We start from the raw sequence: 20,141 nt of genomic DNA on the forward strand, positions 1-20,141 counted from the left end.
TTAGGGGCTTGTGTCTCCCTACTCTGGTCTTCACTGTCAGTCAAGTTGTATCTTACATTCCACATCCTTGTGCAAATTTAATAGTAATATTCTACTCCTTTAATAAATAAATAAAGTATTTTAGTACGCTCCCTTTACCAATTTTCATGCCAGTCCCACCAGAGGAGAATCTTGGTGTCTTGATACACACTACCACATACTACAAAATGGGGTACGGTTTAGATAAAGAGAAAAAAGAACTTAGCTGCAAGTTGGAGTCACACAGTTACACCCACACAACCTGATCCGATCATGAATAGGAAGGTTCCTTAATAGCAAAAGCGATTTTAAAAAATTATGGCAAAAATAAAAGGAGACACATGGTATATTTTTATTTATTTTCGTCCACCCCAGAATCCCCCAATAGATGCCAAGTGCCAAAAGCGAAAAATGGTAACCAGACAGAATCCAATTCAAAAAATAAATGCCGGATATGATATCAAGACCCACAAAGATGTTCAAGAGTTGTTGAGCCGTGGGCCAAATGCCCAATCATAACGTAACGCCGTCCCTCACGCCTTTGCTCTATTTTTTCTTTCCACTTGGTAATGCAGCAGAAAAACCCACGTGGGGCACCAAGGGACAATACTGATTACTGAATACTATTAGTACATGTCTTTTCAAGCTGCATGAACAAACAACGATGCCCTACCCTTGGGAACAGCGTGTTCCTCGGACCCCACATTGTTAACGGCTACATCATCCAACTCCGTTGCCGGAACCTGCGCCAAGACCACATGATCATGTCAGAAACACCCAGGGTTGCTTTGGCGCGAAACGCCACGCGGGCCCCACCCCCTTGTCCTCACTCATCCCTCTGTATCGTAACCACTCTGCATTTGTCAAAGACGTTGACTAGCTTAGAGCTCGAGAAAGCGAGAGATATTATTATACAATCTCCGTCACCACGTTGAAACAAACAGTAAAAATGGCCCTCAGAAATGGAAAAAAAATGTTCCCTTTTTTCTATTTTTTTTCTTTGGTGGGAAAGAATCCCCGGCTTAGAGAAAAAAACAAGTTAATAACCATGAACTACCAATGTTTGTTACACTTCTTAAATCAAACTAAAAAAGGGTTTGTTTTTTTACCAAAACAACAAAAAAATGACAAAAAGTTTGGAGTTTTGGGTTATGCCGGAGAAGGTTGAGATGTGGGATCTGCGGAGGATGGGATATCAGGACCAACTCTGCAGCCTTCAAGCATGAAAACGATGTCGGACATGGTTGGCCGATCAAGAGGGTCAGGTGCTGTGCAAAGCAACCCAACTTTTACACCCAGTAAAAACTCTTCCCACTCTGATGATTCTGGGTCCAACTCAAGTAAACCTGGTTCTAATAGCTCCGTTATTTGACCCCTCTGAAGTTGTTTTTTTACCCACTTCACTATGTCTTCGTCCTGGGTGAACATCACAGGTCGTTTTCCTGTCAGTAGTTCCAGCAACACAATGCCAAAGCTGTAGACATCACTCTCCTTTGTTGCTTCCCCGGTTAAGACTGCTTCTGGAGAAACGTAACCCAATGTGCCAACGGAAGTTGAAGTGGAGGCTTCGCCAGGAGTGGCTACTGTTAACTTGTCTAACCCAAAATCTGATAAATGGGCTTCGAAATCTGCATCGAATAGGACGTTTTGTGGCTTCACGTCGCCATGGACCATTGAGGATTGGTGTAGGAAGGCTAAACCACGGGCAATGCCTAGTGCAATGAGGTGACGCATTGGCCAATTTAGAACGTGGCCATCTTGGTGAGAAGCTTCTTGGAGGAGGGTTGCAAGGTTTCCATTGGGCATGTAATCGTGGACTAGGAGTCTCATGTCAGGTGGACCAGCATAGTAACCTCTGAGAACTGTTAAATTCCGGTGCTTGACTTTGCCTAGTGATTCGGCTTCTTTTCTGAACATGTTCTCATCCAATGATCCATCTTGGAGCCTGCGAATGGAAAGGACCATTCCATCGTTGTAGCAGGCCTTGAACACTAATCCATGCCTTGTTCTGCTCAGCACATTCTCTTCGTCGAATTGTCTTGTTGCTTCAATGGTCTCAGCAAGTGTAATTTTGGTGTTGAACATCACTAGTTTTGGTCCCCCACTCTCAGTGCTGCTGCTACGAGCTCCACTTGTTCCAGAACTGGCTCTTGCGGGACTCTTTTTCTTTTCACCCGATACTCCTTGTTTCAGTCTTTTACGCCATCTCAACAGACTGAAAACGTAGAAGCAGCAAAATAAAACTAGAGCAAAAGCTCCACAAGCAATGACAACAACCAGCACAATCAACCTCTTTCTGTTTTTACCGTTTATATCTTCACATTTTTTATCCAATGGCTTCCCACATAAACCTTGATTATTTGCGAACACAGAGGGGTTGCTGAACCTGGATCCCAACGTTGGTGGTATCTCACCATCTAGGTTATTTCCTGAGACATTTAAGTACACCAAACCAGATATCATGGAAAGATTACTCGGAATTACCCCACTCAAGTTATTAGCAGAGAGATCTAGCATTGTTAGGTTTGATAGATCTGACAACGACCCAGGTATGGCCCCAGAAAGATGGTTGTGATCCACAAACAACGTGGTTAGTGACGAGCATTTGGAGATTTCTTCAGGCACATCCCCAGTTAAATTGTTCCCACTCAAATCAAGAACTTTCAAAAGGGTGAGGCGAGAGATATCAGCAGGAATGTGACCTGCCAAAGAATTTGATCCAAGCTCAAGAATTTCAATACCAGAGCAGTTTCCAATCTCCGAAGGAATTGTTCCTGTAATGTGATTATCAGACAACGAAAGAACAAGCAACGATCGAAGAAAGCCATAGTTTTCAGGAATATGCCCAGAGAAGGAATTAGAACTGAGATTCACGTACTGCAAACTCATCAAACTGCTAAACCCTTCAGGCACATCACCAGATAACTTGTTCTCCTGAAGTGCAACAATTTGCAGACTGGGCAACCCCGAGAGTTCAAGTGGTAACTCTCCAGAAAGATTCATTTTGCTCAAGTCAAGTGTAGTTAGCCTGAAAAGATTACCCAAACTAGAAGGAATTTTTCCAGAGAAGCCATTGCCACTCAGATTGAGGACCATTAACCTGTTCAAATTCCCAATATTCGCATAAACCTGACCCGTGAATTTGTTTCCACTAAGGTCCAGGGTAGTCAAATTATTCAATCCCATTATCATCTCAGGCATACTTCCATTCAACCTATTACCTCTCAAACTCAATGTTTCAAGAAATGAAAGGTTACCAAAACTCACCGGAACCGAACCAGAGAAGTGGTTTCCACCAAGAGACAACACATTGAGGCCAATCATATCACCGAAAAAAGAAGGAACTTCTCCACCAAAATCGTTGCCTTCAAAATCAACGACACTTAGGGACCCACATTTCTTGAGTTCCACCGGAATGGTGCCTGTGAAGGAATTATTAGCCATCTTCAACTCCTCCAACTTGATAAGGTTTCCTACCTCCGGCGGAACCTCGCCGGAAAGTGCATTTCTCGAAACATCAAGCACGGTCAACGTGGTCACGTTGGTCAACCACAACGGAAACGTGCCTCGTATGCGATTGTGCTGAATATCCAAAACCTGAAGAACGCTGAAACACGTGCTGGTCTCAGGCCCCACGAAATCCGTGAAACCGTTGAATCCGAGGTTAACAATCCGCAGCGACGGCGCGTGGACGGAACGGTTGCAGAAAACGGAACCCGGAATGGAGCCAGTGAGGTTGTTCTGAGAGAGCGACATCACCTGAAGCCTCGGAAGCGCTGAAATCGCCGACGGAACCACGCCGGTAAGCGCGTTTCCCTCCACGCTCAGATGCAAAAGCGCAGAGCAATTAGCGAGCGCCGAAGGAAGCGTTCCTCCGAGGAGGTTGCGGTCCAGCCAGAGGTACTGCAGCTGCTGAAGCTCCCCGAGGCTCGCCGGAATCTCGCCAGAGAACTGGTTGTAGGAAAGGTTTATCAACTGAAGCTGAGAGAGGTTCGCAATGGAGCTCGGAATCTCGCCGGAGAAAGCGTTCGACGAGAGGTCGAGGGTTTTGAGGCTGAGAGGGAGTTCGCCGGGGACGCTGCCGGAGATGTGGTTCTGCGCGACGTTGAGAATCATAAGGCCAGTGAGGTTCGCGATCTCCGCCGGAAGGTTGCCGTAAAACGAATTATCCTGCAAGAACAGTGACCGAAGGAGCGTGCATTTGGATAGCGACGAAGGAATGGTGCCGTTGAAGGAGTTTGAACGAAGGCTTATCTTACGCAGCATGCGCAACTCAGAGATACGCTCACTGAGTCTGCCACTGAGTTGAAGACGAGGCAGACGCAGCTCCGTGACTCGGTCGCTGGTGCATCCGACTCCGCGCCAGTCGCAAGGTGCCGTCGGCGACGACGGATCCCAACCGTCGAGAGCTCTGACGGGATCGTGGAGGTTGAGCTTGAAGGACGTCAAGGCTTGGATCTCAGCGATGGTTACGGCGCTGCGATCCGCGCACGTTAAGAACGGTGCGCACAGCACCATGAGGAGGAGAAGAGCAGGCATGGCAACACGAAACGATGGTTAATGGTTACCGTTGCAGAAGAAGTAATGAATAATAATAGAGATGTTATAATTGGGGGTTGAGGATAGCAGGGTGTGCAGCTGCCGCGTACATTAGCACACTGCACACACAGAGGAAGTAATATGAAAGAAGAGTGCGCTGATGTGTGCGTATTTTCCAGATTCGGCAGAGCAACACTCCTTTCCTAAGCTAATGTGCACTACTCTCTAATTTGTTAGTATTTCTCTGTCTGTCTGTCTCGTACATGAAAACGCAGTTTTGATTGAATAACGCCATAACCTTCTCCACTCTCTGTCTTTTTTGTTTGTGCATCGTGTCTTCATTGTTCTTTATTGTATTATTAATTATCATTAATATTTTACTTATATCTCCCTCTCTCTCCTTAGAACACTTTTTTTGTGCTTGTGTGATGTTCTGTTGGGACCCTTGGGCCTACAAACTTTTTAACCTCATGTGATGTGATATGGATTGAATCATTGAGTTCCTCTTTATCTTTCCTTTTTCCTTTTTATTTTGTTTTTTTAAATTATATTAATCAATATTTATTTAATATTTCATGTGTTATGAATAAAAAAATGAATTGATTTTTTCAGGGTGTTTATTAGTTGAATCATTTTATATTTTACTTTGGGTTGATTTACTTTTTTTTATTTAGGAAGTATTGAATATACATTTTATATGTTCAAATACATTAATTATATTTTTATTTAATATATTTTTAATATGGTAATAAGAAGATTTGTAAGAAGATAATATAAAATTACTCTTATTAGTTATTAGTTAAAAAAAGGTATTTCGTGTCTCTATTTTTATTTTTTAATAAATAATTAAATAAAATAATAATAGTAATTTTCTTAGAATAACGATAACAGATACATTTTAAATGATAATTTAAGAATAAAAAATATATACATGTAATAATTATTATTAATAGTTATAGATTATAATTATGGAAACGGTTACAAGATTTTAATGTAAGGAAGGGAATGCTAAATTAAAGACAGGGCATTATTTGATTTGAATTTTTAAAGTCAAATAGAATTTGAAAAAAATTAATACAGCCTGACTGAAGGTTTTTTTTTTTTTTTTTTGTTTACTTAATACAGCTTGACTTAAGGTTATTTGCCTTATAGGTTTTCCTGAGAAAAAAACTGTCAAGGTTTTATAAATAAAAAAAGTTATTTCTCCAATAAATTTTTTTCTTTGTTAGTTTGGGAATTAGATTGCAATGTGGTCTACCTCAAGCATTGTCTTTTCTCTCTTGGGGCCATTCAGATGAAAATGGACAAATGGTGTTGTAGTCCGGCCGAAACAATCGCCAACAGGGTGATGATTGAGTATATATGGGGAAGCTGGGGCTTTTCATGTTGTGACATTTTATTTTTTCTTCATGTTTGGCACTTTATAGTTTCACCCCCCATCCTTTTGGCTGGGCATTAGGTGTTTTCTTTAAAAAGTTTAAAAGTTATGCATTGTGCATCCCCTTTCAATAGAATGGTCAAAACATCAACTGAAGTTGAAAGCAAAAGGAGCCAAGTTTCCACTGTTACTTAGGCTTTTGAGTCTATTTAGCCATAAAGGTTATAGTGGGAAAAGTACAGCAAAGGCTAAATCCCAAGCAGCAAATTGAATTAAGGTCAATCAATAATTTGGTGGACCACAAATACTATCTCATAGTCACACACACACTGATACTCTTTAGTTGAAATTTTTGACAATGTAAAGACAACCCGTGCCAATAATTTTAAATCAATGCAGTGTCTTTGGACATTGGGTTACAACTATTTTAGTAATTAAAGAAAAAATAAGGAGGGGAGAAAGAAGAGAAAGAAAAGGGTCACTATTGAATGCTCCATTAAGCTAGAGCAGGCATTATGCCAACCAAAAAGGGTTTCACTTTAACATGATGATCCACCGTTTATAATTCTGTAGTAATTGTACAATGGTACACCCCAGGAATAAGTGCCAGAAATTGATCATAGGCCTGCTAGCTGGGTGGAGTAGGAGTGACCAATATGGTGGTGCATTGGGTGAGAAATGGAATTTGGCCATGCCTCAAATTAAAGCTTTTACGGTGTTAAGAAACTGTTGGGTGTGACTAGTGGTAGAGGGCATAATCTCACAGCCATAAAGGACATTCAATTTTACCTATATATGTATATGTTTGTGATTGCATTATTGAATGGTAACGGATAACATATTTTTCTCCATTTGATTACCAAAGGCAACAGAGCCTGGACGGGGGAAACAGAATAATAAAGGCACACTCATCATACAAATTCCATTTAAAAACTTTGCCAATGCTAGTTTGTCAACATTTAATTAGGTTGGACCAACTTCTTTATTTGTTTGTGGATATTGGAAGGGTAGAGGAACCTTACATCCACTTTTGGTGTAGGGAGCTCAGACCATGGCCAAGGCGGGACTAGAACCAGATTGGTGCGTGCATTACAGCCTGTGAAAGAATCCTATCTTTGTTCCCCAACCATTTAACCAGAACCAGGATGTAGATCATAAAAATATACTATAAAATTGCCTTTTTTTTTTTCTCTCTTTCTTTAATGTGAAAATATTCCCGTCTTTTTTCGTTTCTTTCAACCATGAAAGTAAAAAACAGTTTCAGATACTAATTTTCACCCAGAAAAAAAAAACTTATTTATTTTTTATACTGCCTTTTAAAAGTAAATAAATATATAACCTCATCCTTAAAAATAGTTGAAAGTTATATTGTTTTAGTTCTTAAAAGCCTATGTATATTAATTTAGTCCTTAAACTTAATTTAATGTTAAATTGTGATTGGTTTCGGTGGAACTAAATTCAATTTTTTATAGCAAAATCTCAGTCTAAAATTTAATCCTTGTCCAAGAAAAAACATGCATGAAAGGAAAGAAAAGATCATACTAAACTTGATTAATAAGATTTTTTAATAAAGATTAATTATTAATAATGTCGGTTAATATTTCGCATCAATAATAATAAAGAGACAAAAGAGAATAATCCTTCTTTCATGAAGTTAACCTAAATTACAAACTAAATTTTTAATAACATAAACAATTACTAATTTATCATGATACAGATAGATTTGAATGGTAAACTATACACATAAAGTTTAGAAACAAAATCGATACAAATTATCACCTTTGAGAGAAAAACTGTGTATCATTCTTTTCTGAATCAAACCATTGTCCATTCAACTCGATGAATTTATAAAAATGGTTTACTTTTAAGAATAACATAGTACATTTAAATTCATGACAATAAAGTTGAGAACAGATTTCCTAATTATCTAAGTATTTATTTGTTTATTCTTTTTAATATTTTAAGATATTATTTTTTCAACAAAGAATATTTAATAAATATTAATTAATGTCTTTAGAATATTAATTAAGTCTAAAATGAACTATTGATTTTGATCCAACTCTGATTGACATTGATCGGATGAAATATTTATTGAGTCCAAGATGAACTATTGACTTGGACCAAAATCTGATTGATAATGATTGAATAAGGTTTTACAAGGATTAATGTATTGAGAAAATATATATGTAGCATGTGATTGAATTGAACTATCAAATTATAATAAATTCATGTTATGCTTCATATAATATATTATATTATTTTGTTAGAGATTTTTTTTTCTGGTGCAAAATATTTATTAATTTTGTAAAAAAAATAGAAAAAAACCTTTTATTGTGTTTTTTTTAAAAAAAAAAAACTTATCTAATCCACTACTAGTACTAGTTTTTTTTTCCTACACTGCCAATGCGCCAATTAATACTCGCCTGTATTCAAATTGTGAAACCTTAAAAAAAATTGTGGAAAAACGGACTAGGGCTCGTAAGTTAGAACTATAACCCAACAAAATCAAAGATTACGAAGGTTAAGACTCGTCATCTTCCAATTTGGACTCTCACACACAAAAACAATCCAATTAGGATTTTGTTTTTTTAAAGAATGGATGCCAGAATTCATGGGAACTTTTATTTTCACATCCTATTTTGCCAATTTCATCCCTTAATTTTTCATTTTTTTAGTGAAAATACCCTGGACGATAACACATTTTTATTCTATATTATTCACAATAAAAACATATTTTAATCATATTAAGAAACACATTACCAAGTCATATTTTCTGATTAAAAAAATGATATTAAGTAACATTATTTATCTTTAAACAACTCACAAAAACACTTGTGTTGCAAATTCTCTAATATATTTATATTACTTCTACTTGTCCTTATTGCCTAGAATAGAAATCTCTATCGAAACCCTGCATATCATTGTTGTAGTTTAGTCATATTCATTTAGTCTTTATCCTTACGGATAAAACTCAGATACCCCAATACCTTAAATGTTGTTTATGCTATTTTCCAATCAAAATGGAAGTTTTACCTTAGTAATCAACATAATAAAGAGATACATTAAAGGATTATGCAAATTACAAAGGTGAAGCTTCAATTATGGCATGCAGAAAACAAAAATAACACCTAAGATACTATATATAGATTTTCTCCCTAATTTATACCTCGTTTGGATAGTCAATGAAACACGGAGGAATGAAATTGAAAAAACAAATTAGAAATGAATTAAAGTGAAATTTTAAAGTTGTTTGCATTAATGAAACTAGGAAAGAATAGAAGGAAATATTTTTATTTCTTTAATTAAATCAAAAAGTAAAAGAAAAGAAATAGGATAAAATATGAATTTGACAATTTTGCCCTTCAAATATGACATGATAACATAGAAAAATCATATATATGCATGCTTGTCATAAAAAATATATATCATTACATGTTGTTATTCCATAGAAAAAAAAATCAAATTGCATGAACCAAAATTTTTTTCCATTAGTAAGTGTTAATTTTGTTAGAAATATCAATTAGAGGGTTTGAATCTGCGACCTCTTTTCTCCTTCCTTATTCCTTCATCATTTTCCAATCACTAGATTAATCTTATATTTCATTTGAAGTGAGTTACATGGTAAGGAGTATAAAGAGGACAAACAAGAATTAATAATCTTTTATAGGAAATTTCAAGCCTAAGTTGAAAAAAAAAATCTATTTACTCTTGAAATTTCAAATTTGATCTCGATTTTAATGACAAACATTTAAAACTTAACAACTTTCATCCTTCCTATTTCCTTCCATTCTAATTTCTTTGAAAAAAACAAGGTGTTAGAGTTACTTGGTCTATTAGTCTTTTGATTAGGTCATGGAAAAAAGATAAGGCAATGCATGAAGATTGTTTTGGCTCTACACAATCAAACGAAAGCTAACAAAGTCCAACTCAATATGACTCTACATACCTAAGTCCAACAGTAAGGTAAGGAGCCATTTGGGGCATACTAAAATTACCTGATTTATGACCCATGGTACTCTTTACACGTTTTATGAAAATCCAAGTTACCCTGCTCATTTCACTTATCTTGAGAGGTTTCAAATATTCGACGGTTAAATGGTCTATGACACCATTATTTCTTTATTGCTTCATGTACCAATTTGGGCATTATAGTATCCTTAGACAAGGTTATCAAACTCGAGAGTTTATACAAACTCGTAAGAATTTTATAGACTCGACTCGTGGATTCAACTCGTAGACTCGTAAGAATCTACTTCATATAAAAGTAATAACAAAAGATCTATAAATAACATACTAATTACACATTTCAATAATATAATAAAATAAAGCAGTAAATCATAAAGTTCAGAATATTTAAATAACCAAGTCTAGTAATAATACATCACTACTAGATAATAACTTAGAGACGTTATAGTAGTGGTAGATCATTCTCATTGAGGGTTTGATGTTATTAGAGAATTAAAGTTTGATATTATTAAATGTGAGAATTTTGTATTTGAGAATAACACATTAAATGAAAGTATGTTGAATGCTAAACAGACAAAATAATAAAAAAATGACTTATATTTTGGTCTAATTTTTTTAACTTGTTGACTCGGTAATAAACTCGAGAGTCTACCGAATTTACTTAGAATTTATAAAGTTTGCTCAGAATCTACTAAAAACAGAATTTACTCAAAAGTCAATTCGCAGAGAACAAGTCAACTCGTAAGAATTTGATATCCATGCCTTTAGGGACACTTCCTACTTCGCTGTTCGCTCGCTCCTCAAACTAATATCTTCATCCCATTTACTTTTGAATAGCTTAGGCTGGGTTGTTTGTTCCTATTTTCCAGTGAAGAAAAAAAGAAGATTAAAATTAGTCCTCGAAAATTAAGTGTATTATTTCATTTAGTCCTATAAAAGTGTTATTTAGTTTCTTAAAATGAATTCTGAAAACTACTACTATTAAACAACAGTTATTTTAGTCTTTAAAATTATAACAATAAAAACTAAAATGACTTATATTTGTTTAATTTTAAGAATTAAAAGATATTTTTATAATTTCAAAAGCTAAATTGACTATTATTCATAATTTAAGAAGTAATTTGATGTATTACTTGAGATAATTTTTCTTTTGAGTCACTCTCTTGTAGTGTTTAGACATGAACTTTCTTTTCCCTACAAAATCTTTTTCTTTATCTATTGTACAGACAGAATAATTTTGCTGGGGCTTAGTATTTTTAAAAAAAAAAACTAAAGAAATATATCTTGTTTTTGTAACGTGTAAACAGTACAAACTTTTACTCCTTAGACTAGAACTTTGCTTTGAAACAAACAGAACAGTTCGGAACACATTTCCACTATCCATCACTCTCATCTTCTGTTCGTCTAGGTTTTATGATTCTTAATGTTAACTAAAGAATGGACTGTTACAATAAAGCACACACGTAAAAAATCACATTGCATATTTTTTCCCAGGTAACAATCCATATTGAACCATTCATGATGTTCTACCTGGAACCAACCTAGGACAGATGAACAAATCTGCAACCATAGAATTGCACATTCTTTACAATCAATAGCAATCAGAGTTAGAAGCATACAGCAGAAAGCAATTTGTTTCTAAGATAAGGGGAGAAAAGAATTATCTACATTTTCACATGGCCATACCAAGCTACTACCTAAAAAGTAATCCAAAGTCACAAAATATGCCTCACACTGGCTGTCCAACTAAAAGATTTTCTACTCGTGGGTTGTGGGGTAAAGTTGAGTCCAAACATCTCCTTAAATGCCTGTTCTGGCTCTACTAAACCAACCAGCTTTGCAACAATTGATGCACTGTCTCTAACGTGGTCCATGTCTTTTGTGTCACTCCACAATTGATGGGCCAACTGCAAACTCCTATGCTTTGAACTCAAACGAAGGCCCCATTTCAAGTACAGGTTCTGTCTATCATATTTAGACAGTCGCTTATGCATTTGCTTGCTCAGCATTTGCCTCTCTTTTCTAAGATATCTCATGCTGTTTTCAAGTGAAAGACATTGTAACTTGTAAATTCTATTATTTTACAAAGATCTGCAAAGGTATTTAATAGTTGAAATGTGTTGTTTACCTTAACTCAGGTGTGAGGGTTCGTCCATCTTCCACAGTTTGATTGCCTTGGGAAAAAGTTTGCGTAAGGTATGATAGTCTTCTCAACTCTACCTCCATATAAATAGAATCTGATGGTTCCCCTTTGAATAGAAGGAAAAAGTAAGTCCTGTGAACCAATGAAACATTACACGCATCCCAGAATTCAATGATCTCTCTTTGTAGCCTCTGGAATTTTGAAGGCCAATGTGAGTGTGAGTGAGTTTCTCCATCAGCTTGCATGGGATCCAAGCCAATATCTTTGACATTCTTTGCAGACAAGATGGGATCCAATCCTGTCCCCGGAACCTGTTATGCAAAATATATTAAACAATCAATGACTGAATTCTCAATATAACCAGGCTTTTGGCATGTGCATGGGCATGTGCTACTTATATCTATACCATGAATGGGATGAGAAAAGTTATAAAAAGAATCAATAGAGCAATGGTTAAAAGAATTATCAATTGGATCTGTAAACTGATATTTGGTCATCAAGCCCGGGAAAGGGAAATAAGACCAAGAAGAAGAGACGAAGAAACATGAAATGTAATATATATAATGAAAGCTTACCTCATGGTCAGCCAGTAAACTCAACCTGTTAAGATTTTCTGTTTCCTTTCCTTTTGGAGCCAAGGGACCATTACCCTCTCTTTCCTTGTTAGTGGAGGATTTCACATTCTGAACATCATGAACAGAAGAATTTTGCACAGAATTCCCATGGCCATTACATGAAAGCCTCTCTGCATTGGCATTGTAATTTAGTGCATAAATGTTCTTCGGAAAGCCCTCTGGTCTTCCAGGGAAGGCTTTTTCATTCCCTATTGGAGGAGTGTTCTGAATTACGTCTTCATCTTCAAACCAATCTGAAGATAAATTCCTCATGATACTTGCTATACAACTTCTACTTCGGCTCAACTTCAAGGTTCTAGAACTACTTGTACTGTTTCCTGTCATGCACACAGAAATTTCTTTTGGAGAGGGAAGAACAAAATCTTGGTGCATATTGTTCAATCTTTTGTCTTCCTTTGACAGAGAAGAACTCAAATCTACTACTTTTTCCTTGTCTCTATTATCAACTACAACCAATCCTAAGATAGCTGTGTTTGCACTAGGAGATGATGCATTCGAATCAGTGTATGTATGTGATCTTAAATCTGCTGAGTTTGAGTGTTTATGCGTGTTTGTAATTACGTCTTCTAACTCAATGCAGCTAACTTCCTTACAATTGTCCTCTTCATGCTGATCTTCAATGCTTTTCTGATCCAAATCATTCGGTGCAGCATCAGTCCTTTTGACTGGCAACCCTGGGGGAGAACTTCTGACCAGAAGATTCTTTTCAAGGTCAGGGAGTTGGAATAAGTTATCATCAGAACTAAAACTATGTCCATCTGAATATTGAGATGCATCAAAAGACCTGACACTCTCTTCACCATCAAGACTTAATACATTTGGCTCCTCTCTTTGATTTTCAAAGTTCCATGAATTTCTCATATGTAAATTTGGATATTGAGGATCCATACTTTCCTGGAGATTTGAAAGGAAAATTGGTTAGATTTTTTAAAAAGAAGGCATATCAGTTACAACTTTCAATGCTCAAAGGCGGGCAAATATACTCACCAGTTCTTTTGTAGCCACATCTTCTCCATGCACTTGGAGCATGCCACTAATTCGAGAATGTGCAAGGTCCCGCTGCAAGGTCAGCTCTCTTACCTCTTTCTTTAACTGCACGGACAGGAACAACTTTCATATTAAGAGAGTTCATATTTACAAATCACAACCAACAAGAAACACATGGTCATAGGTAGGGAAGCTTCAATTCAATGTCCTCATTCCTTTGAGCTAATACATTGAATGTTCGGTGACTATATATAAAAAGCACATTTGTAGAAGCTGTCACCTCAATATGAAATTAAAAATGAAAAAAAAAGGAAAAAAAAATGGTTGAAAAGTAGATTGTTGAAGGCCACACCACAGGTGTTGTTGACAACAACGAACCATTTGAGGTTAAGATAAGATTTTTCTTTTTTCACCTTAGGATCAGAAGGAGCTTGAAAGTTTAAACCCATTATTTAGTGAAATGAAAGAAATTATCTCAAGTAGACTGTACCATTGTGCTTTCCATAAAATGTTTGGCACAATCCAATTACGCATATAAAATGGAAGGTGAATTCAAAATTTCTATATAAGTATCAGGACCTGAGGAAATATATATATTTTGTTAAAAAAAAACTTATATCTTTTTTAATTCAAGCATCTACAAAGGGAAATACATATATATTATGGATTACATGAGGGTCCAAGTGAACAAAAGTATAAAGGGGGTGCTGCAAAGTTGAATAAGCAATGTTTTATGACTAAAAAGCATGAAATGGTCCATTATAGTACTATTTGTTACTGGAAAGAAGTAAGAATAATTTAATCTTGCAAATTTTCAGCACAAGAAGAAACACTCCAGGAAACATATTAGGCGGAAGCTTCATAATAGAAAAGGACAGTTCAATATAACAAATAAGTATTGGAGTATATAACAAAGGAGATGCAACAATAGAAAAGGTGTATGATTAGATGTGGACAGAATAACATTGAGAATGAGTAACAAACAATTGAATCAACAATCCAGTGACAGTACCATTGGGAGGATTACCGTCAACTATTCTACTTTTTATTTCATTCCTGCAATTTTGGGATTCCTAGTTAATTATGGGAATGTCCTATTTCTTAGTTCCTTTTTCCTTTTCTTTCTGTATATTGTATCTCTTCTCATACGAAATAATACAGAGATGAAATATTTTTCTTCATAATCTGCTCATAGTACAAGGAGTTTTCACATATCTTAAGCAATTTTCCTTGATATGATGTCAGATACATACTAGTATACTACAAACCTATAGTAAATCATAAAACATAATGAGTTTTGGTACAAAATCTTTATTATTACCATATCGATTTGACGGTCTTTTTCTCTCAACAATGCTGCAGTCTCAGATGTAAGGTGGGCTGGCCCTGAATTTCTCAGTTCATCTTCCAGTCTAGCCAACTCTTTTTGTAATTGCTTGACTAGTGCTTTATCAGACATTACTACATTGACTTGTGCATTAGTTGACACTTCTTTAGCACAGCTTGCAAATAAGAGTGTGTTTCTGGTTTGTTCAACGTGGCTCCGAGCAGGGCTCATGGTGCAGATGATAGCAGTTCTAGCATTGCCCCCTAATGAGGACTGCAATATGCGGGTTAGCTTTGAATCTCTGAAAGGAATATGTCCATTTCTCCCCTTGCTGCAAGCAATTTTATTTTTTTTAAGATGAAAGTGAAAGAAATATTCAACCCCCCTTTCCAAAATAAAACTATATAAATTATTCCCAATATGTCGAATATTGATTATATTGAATTACGGAGAAAGTTTCTAAAAAAAAATGTCCCATACTAGTAAAATATATAGTAACACTGTGATTGGCAAAGTAAACCATCCTAAGGAAAATGTAAATGCAAGATAAAGTGTGTAGGAGTTTGAGGCTTTATATAGTAGATCATAGTTCCTTCAATGACTTGCCAATACTTACTATTGCTACCTATTTGCACCAAAAGCATAAAGGGAAACCAATAATAGAATAGACCATTTGATAAAATATACAAGCCTAAAAGTGAGTAGTGACGGCGAGAGGCCAATGAAACAAATGAACTATTTGTATCTGTTAATACTTTTGTATTCAACACAGCTATATGTGGTGGGTGCTACTCTTAGAATTAGAAAGATCAGTAAACCATAATTCACAATTTCCTCCGTGAAGAGGCAATTGATAAGGGGTTACCAAAAGCCATTACAAGGACAGTAGTCTCATGTAGCTAAAGAGAGTCATGAGAATATAAAAGTGAACAACATTATAACATCTTTGAATCCAGATTGTGTCTCAGTTCTCTGTCAACCTTGTCCAAAGCTAAATTACATGTGAAGCAAAGGTTCTGCTTTTGGCTCCTTGGCAAGAGAATAAAAAATTCTTAAAGTGAGCATGTACTCATGTTCTGCAATCAGGGAAGTCACAAATATTGAAACACAATCTTCATAAGCTAACCTGAGTTTGCGGATAACAGTTCCTAGAGTTAGTAAGCTACGATTTATGTGGCAACCCTCTTTCAATCTCGTGCCAGCTGAATGGGTTTGGGATGCTCGCTCGCTACCAGCAAGATCAACAAAATTCTGTACCCAGAAAAAGAGAAGAAAATTATTTGAATTCCTATAGATGTTCTTTAACACAAGAAGCTGATTCTTGGAATATTTCCCTATAAACTGAGGGAATCAATCGTACCACTGAAGCAGAAAGAGAGCTAGACTTGTCATTTCCAAGGAATTCACGTGCAGAACTTTCAATTGTCTGAGGAAGCGTATTGTAGGAAATGTAAGAGAAGAAATACCATCAGAAGTTCACAAAGTTAGTAGCCCTTTAACAAAAATAACATAAAATACCAGTCTTAAAATTTGATGAGATCTGGAGCTTGCTTCATTCAGTGCTGTCTCCCCTATCTGCCTTTGAGCTGCAAAAATGCATCAATTGAACGATAAGTAAGCTGTAAGCACTAAGCAGTTAGCTCTAGCTGGACAAAAAAATTTAAAGAGGAAAATATAACAAAAAGATATATGTTCAGTCTAGGTAACTCTATTAAAGCAAGAACCATTAAAACGCTTCTTACCTTCACAGAAAGAAATAAGTTCTGTAAAATGGTTCCAATCTCTTAAAGTTTCCTCAGTCAGTCTCTCAACAACTGTCCCTCTCTGTTAAATTAACAAACTGTAAGTAAAATGCACAAATACTAGTTCTGTAGAAAATGATGACGTATACCTCTGGATCATCAAGAAGTCTGAGAGGAGTACAGTCTGGACTAAGGAGGTCCCTGACAGATTCATTATAAATCTCAATTGCCGAAAACTTCAACATGAATTCTCTTTCCTTGTGCTATGAAAAGGTAAAACCAAATCAAAAAAAGGTTTTTGAGAAAGACAAGGTAATGTATTGACATGTTCGTATTTCACCTACCTTTTCTATGTAGTTAAAAATGTCTGCCACTGTGTATTCAGTTATGCCACTCATGGTGTATGTCTTCCCACTGCTTGTTTGTCCATATGCAAAAATGCTTGCTGATCAATTAGACACCATGGGGAGAGATCAAAAGAAGATGTTAACAAGGAAATTACGTGGATTTTGATGATGCTGATGAAGGAGGAAAAGCAGACAAAGAGAAGAAACTCACAGTTGATGCCACCGACAACTGAAAGAGCAACTTCCTTAGCTGCTTTTTCATACACCTGCCTTGTAGAAGAATTTGTTCGAAACACACTGTCTATAGCCAAAAGGAAAGCAATTAAAGCCAATTATGATCTTGGTATAACAATAAGTTCATTAACAAAACCAATGGACCAACTTCATGTGTATATATGACCAGATTTGTAACACACAACAAAAAACATTTGGTAAATTCCCACCTTAGACTCCAAGTGTACATTAGTTCTTTCCTTACAAGAAAGAATCACTACAAATACACACACAGGGGCTGCATTATAGAAAGTAAATTAAATCAAATATGATGGAAGGAAGTGTGTTCATACCAAAGGAATATGCTGTTGGGTAGAGTGACCTGTCAGAAGCTGAAAGGTTGCTCCTGTATATGATGGCAGTGTCATTGATGCATTCCCAATCTGAAACATCATTTCTTGCAAGCTCCTTTTCGTTGAGGGGACGAAGACGAACCGAAACAAGAATCCTCTCATCATGCCCTGTAGGCTCTTGAATGGCTTCTTCCCCTCCAACAAAACCCATTTCTCACTCACTCACTCACTCACTCCTCAAAAACTAGCCTTAAACTCAATTCCAAAGATGAGAAAGATATCACATGTCATGGAATTCAGAGCATTCCAAAAACAACTTTGGTATTCAGTTAATTATCACTGCTTGTGTTGCATTGTTGAGATGGTACGGAACACAAGGAACACTAGAGGTTTCAGCCTCCATTCCTCCAATCATTGTCTGCCGCAAGAAACTAATCACAGATTACCGTTCCATTCAGCAGAAACAAAAAAAGATAAATATTGTGTACTAATTTTTTTATTATAGTCAGAGGGAGGAAATAAATATTAAATAGTGATTGACTAATATCATAAGGTACTATAATTATGAGAACAAATTATGCGGTGGTTTTCTGTATTCTTGTGGAAAGCTTGGAGTTTTGTGAAATGGTCCCCATCCCAAGAAACAGACTGTCAAATTCTTCATCACATGGAATGTAGAAAAAAAAAAGTTTAAAAATAAGAACTTTGCAAAAGGAAATTTACTAAGGGTGATAAGGACATGGGGTAGTGGATTTCTCAAGGAAAATTCTTCATCCAACTTTTTGTGCAGTTGAATTCAGAGAGAGAAGGTTTGAAAATGGAAGGGGAAAAAAAATAAAAGGATGTAATTGTCTCACTAAAAATCCTGCCTATTTTTCTTTTTTGGCTGTTTTTTTCCATTCTAAATTTAGTCTGTACATGATCCAAATAGAACACTGAAGAAAATTCTACAAATAGGATATGAATAAAAACAAAAAAGAATCCCAAAAATCTGCAAAATATCCGATTGAAGCTAGATTCTGAAAGGATTGCTGCTCTGACAGAAAATTTTGATGTCACATAGAAAATATCAACTGCAAGTGAATCTCACATTTTCAGCATAAACAAAAACTCCATTTCTGATTCTAGTCTTCACCACCACAAACACGGCCTTAAATAGCTATAACAAGGAAGAATTCAGTGAATTTTGGTCCTCCATCCCGTGCATTGGTGTGGAGAACACAATGTGGAAGTTAAATCTTCAAAGTCAACACAAATGAAAACAAAAAAAAAATGAAGAAAAGAGCATGCCATAAAAAATGTGAATATTCCTTCACCTCATGCAAATGTATTCTCAAGTGGAAAAGATGAACATTGTGGTGCAAATGCAGGCAACAACTCTAATGAGAGCTTAAAAGTTAAAAGTAAAGAGAGAAAGCAGAAATAGCATTTTCTCTGCCTTTTCCTTTCTCATTCTAAAGGGAGTGTGCATCTGTGGATATTTCAGTGTTGCTGTGACTAGGCTTTTGAAATTGAGAGCAGAGGTTATGGTGTCTCCCTCTTAATTTATTTGTTGCATTGCATTATATAACACATTAACTCTACACCGATAGCATCATGTTGCAGTTAGACTATGATAATCACTAGGCCTGAAATTACCAATCTACCCACAACCCTGCATGCATAATGCTTCCAAAGTTCAGTAACTTGTGTATGATTGATGAAGTAATAAAAGTGTCCATAATTTTGAGCAGGGAGCAGCAGTGAAAATAATAATGAAAAGAAAAGTAGGATTTGAATCATACAATGCCATAGCTAGCCCAAGTTGGGTAAAAGCACGTGGTGGCTTCACCCCACTTTTCCACATCTTATAAGTGTTATAATTACTTTCAAGTTTCAAAGGCCTCACTATGGTCACTAGTTTCAGTACTTTGGACATGAAGAATAAAGCTTTTTAAGATTCTTGTATCTAACAACCAGATTGATTATGATGATAGGAGAAATTATTTATTTTGTTTTAAATTTATTGAAAATTAGAAACCACAAATTTATGGATTTATTGAGCTTAGTATATGATTTCATTTATCAAACTAACAAACTTCTATGATAATAATAGAGGATAGGTGCATATTATTGTGGCGGTGGTGATCAATGTCGTTGGTTAGTGGTTATGATAGATTCCTATACTTTTATTTAATTAGAATGTGTAAGATTTCTCCTTGTGGTTGAACACACCTTTGTTTGAGTATTACGTTCTCACAATTATTCCCAAAGGTGAGGCAATGGAAAAAGGGTATTGGGGGACCTTTTGACCAAAACAAGTAACGTAACTTCAACAGACCATGTGCACGTTGTGAAGGATGTGGAGTTGGAGAGAGAAATCTCATTCACTAGGGTCTCCATTGTTCTATGGGTGTGGTACTATGAATGAATGTTACATAATCAACTATAATGTACAATACAAAACTATCATTTATGTATTTGGACTTTTGTGTGCTCTAACAGCATGCCTAC

The 20,141-nt window shown here is 36.0% G+C and overlaps 2 protein-coding genes across 3 annotated transcripts; both read right to left on the bottom strand.

The window, feature by feature from the left end:
- Positions 1–337: 337 nt before the first annotated feature.
- On the bottom strand, positions 338–4,896 carry LOC114419981 (probable LRR receptor-like serine/threonine-protein kinase At4g36180). The gene has a single exon (XM_028385816.1). It carries the CDS (start codon positions 4,555–4,557, stop codon positions 1,168–1,170), a length of 3,390 nt encoding a protein of 1,129 aa, XP_028241617.1. The 5' UTR covers positions 4,558–4,896; the 3' UTR covers positions 338–1,167.
- A 6,456-nt stretch (positions 4,897–11,352) lies between these two features.
- On the bottom strand, positions 11,353–19,197 carry LOC114419990 (kinesin-like protein KIN-7C). Of its 2 annotated transcripts, XM_028385827.1 has the most exons (14): positions 18,965–19,197; positions 17,649–18,066; positions 17,294–17,383; positions 17,080–17,180; positions 16,885–16,998; positions 16,736–16,817; positions 16,512–16,579; positions 16,354–16,419; positions 16,120–16,244; positions 14,988–15,324; positions 13,667–13,771; positions 12,620–13,573; positions 12,030–12,355; positions 11,353–11,938 (listed from the first exon to the last, which is right to left on the bottom strand). In XM_028385827.1, exons 2-14 carry the CDS (start codon positions 17,857–17,859, stop codon positions 11,617–11,619), a joined length of 2,901 nt encoding a protein of 966 aa, XP_028241628.1. In that variant the 5' UTR covers positions 17,860–18,066; positions 18,965–19,197; the 3' UTR covers positions 11,353–11,616. The 2 variants fall into 2 exon arrangements, with proteins under 2 accessions (XP_028241628.1, XP_028241634.1); XM_028385833.1 differs by lacking the exons at positions 17,649–18,066; positions 18,965–19,197 and adding an exon at positions 17,526–17,615.
- Between the last annotated feature and the right edge of the window lie 944 nt (positions 19,198–20,141).

Source organism: Glycine soja, chromosome 1 (genome assembly GCF_004193775.1).
Source record: "Glycine soja cultivar W05 chromosome 1, ASM419377v2, whole genome shotgun sequence".
Classification (NCBI taxonomy): Eukaryota; Viridiplantae; Streptophyta; class Magnoliopsida; order Fabales; family Fabaceae; genus Glycine; species Glycine soja.

Coding starts and splice junctions, on each gene's coding strand:
- LOC114419981 (XM_028385816.1), bottom strand. CDS start 4,557: ATGCCTGCTCTTCTCCTCCTCATGGTGCTGTGCGCACCGTTCTTAACG.
- LOC114419990 (XM_028385827.1), bottom strand. CDS start 17,859: ATGGGTTTTGTTGGAGGGGAAGAAGCCATTCAAGAGCCTACAGGGCAT. Junction 17,384..17,648: donor CCCAACAGCATATTCCTTTG/GTATGAACACAC, acceptor TTTTGGCTATAG/ACAGTGTGTTTCGAACAAAT. Junction 11,939..12,029: donor ACCCTCACACCTGAGTTAAG/GTAAACAACACA, acceptor ACTTGAAAACAG/CATGAGATATCTTAGAAAAG.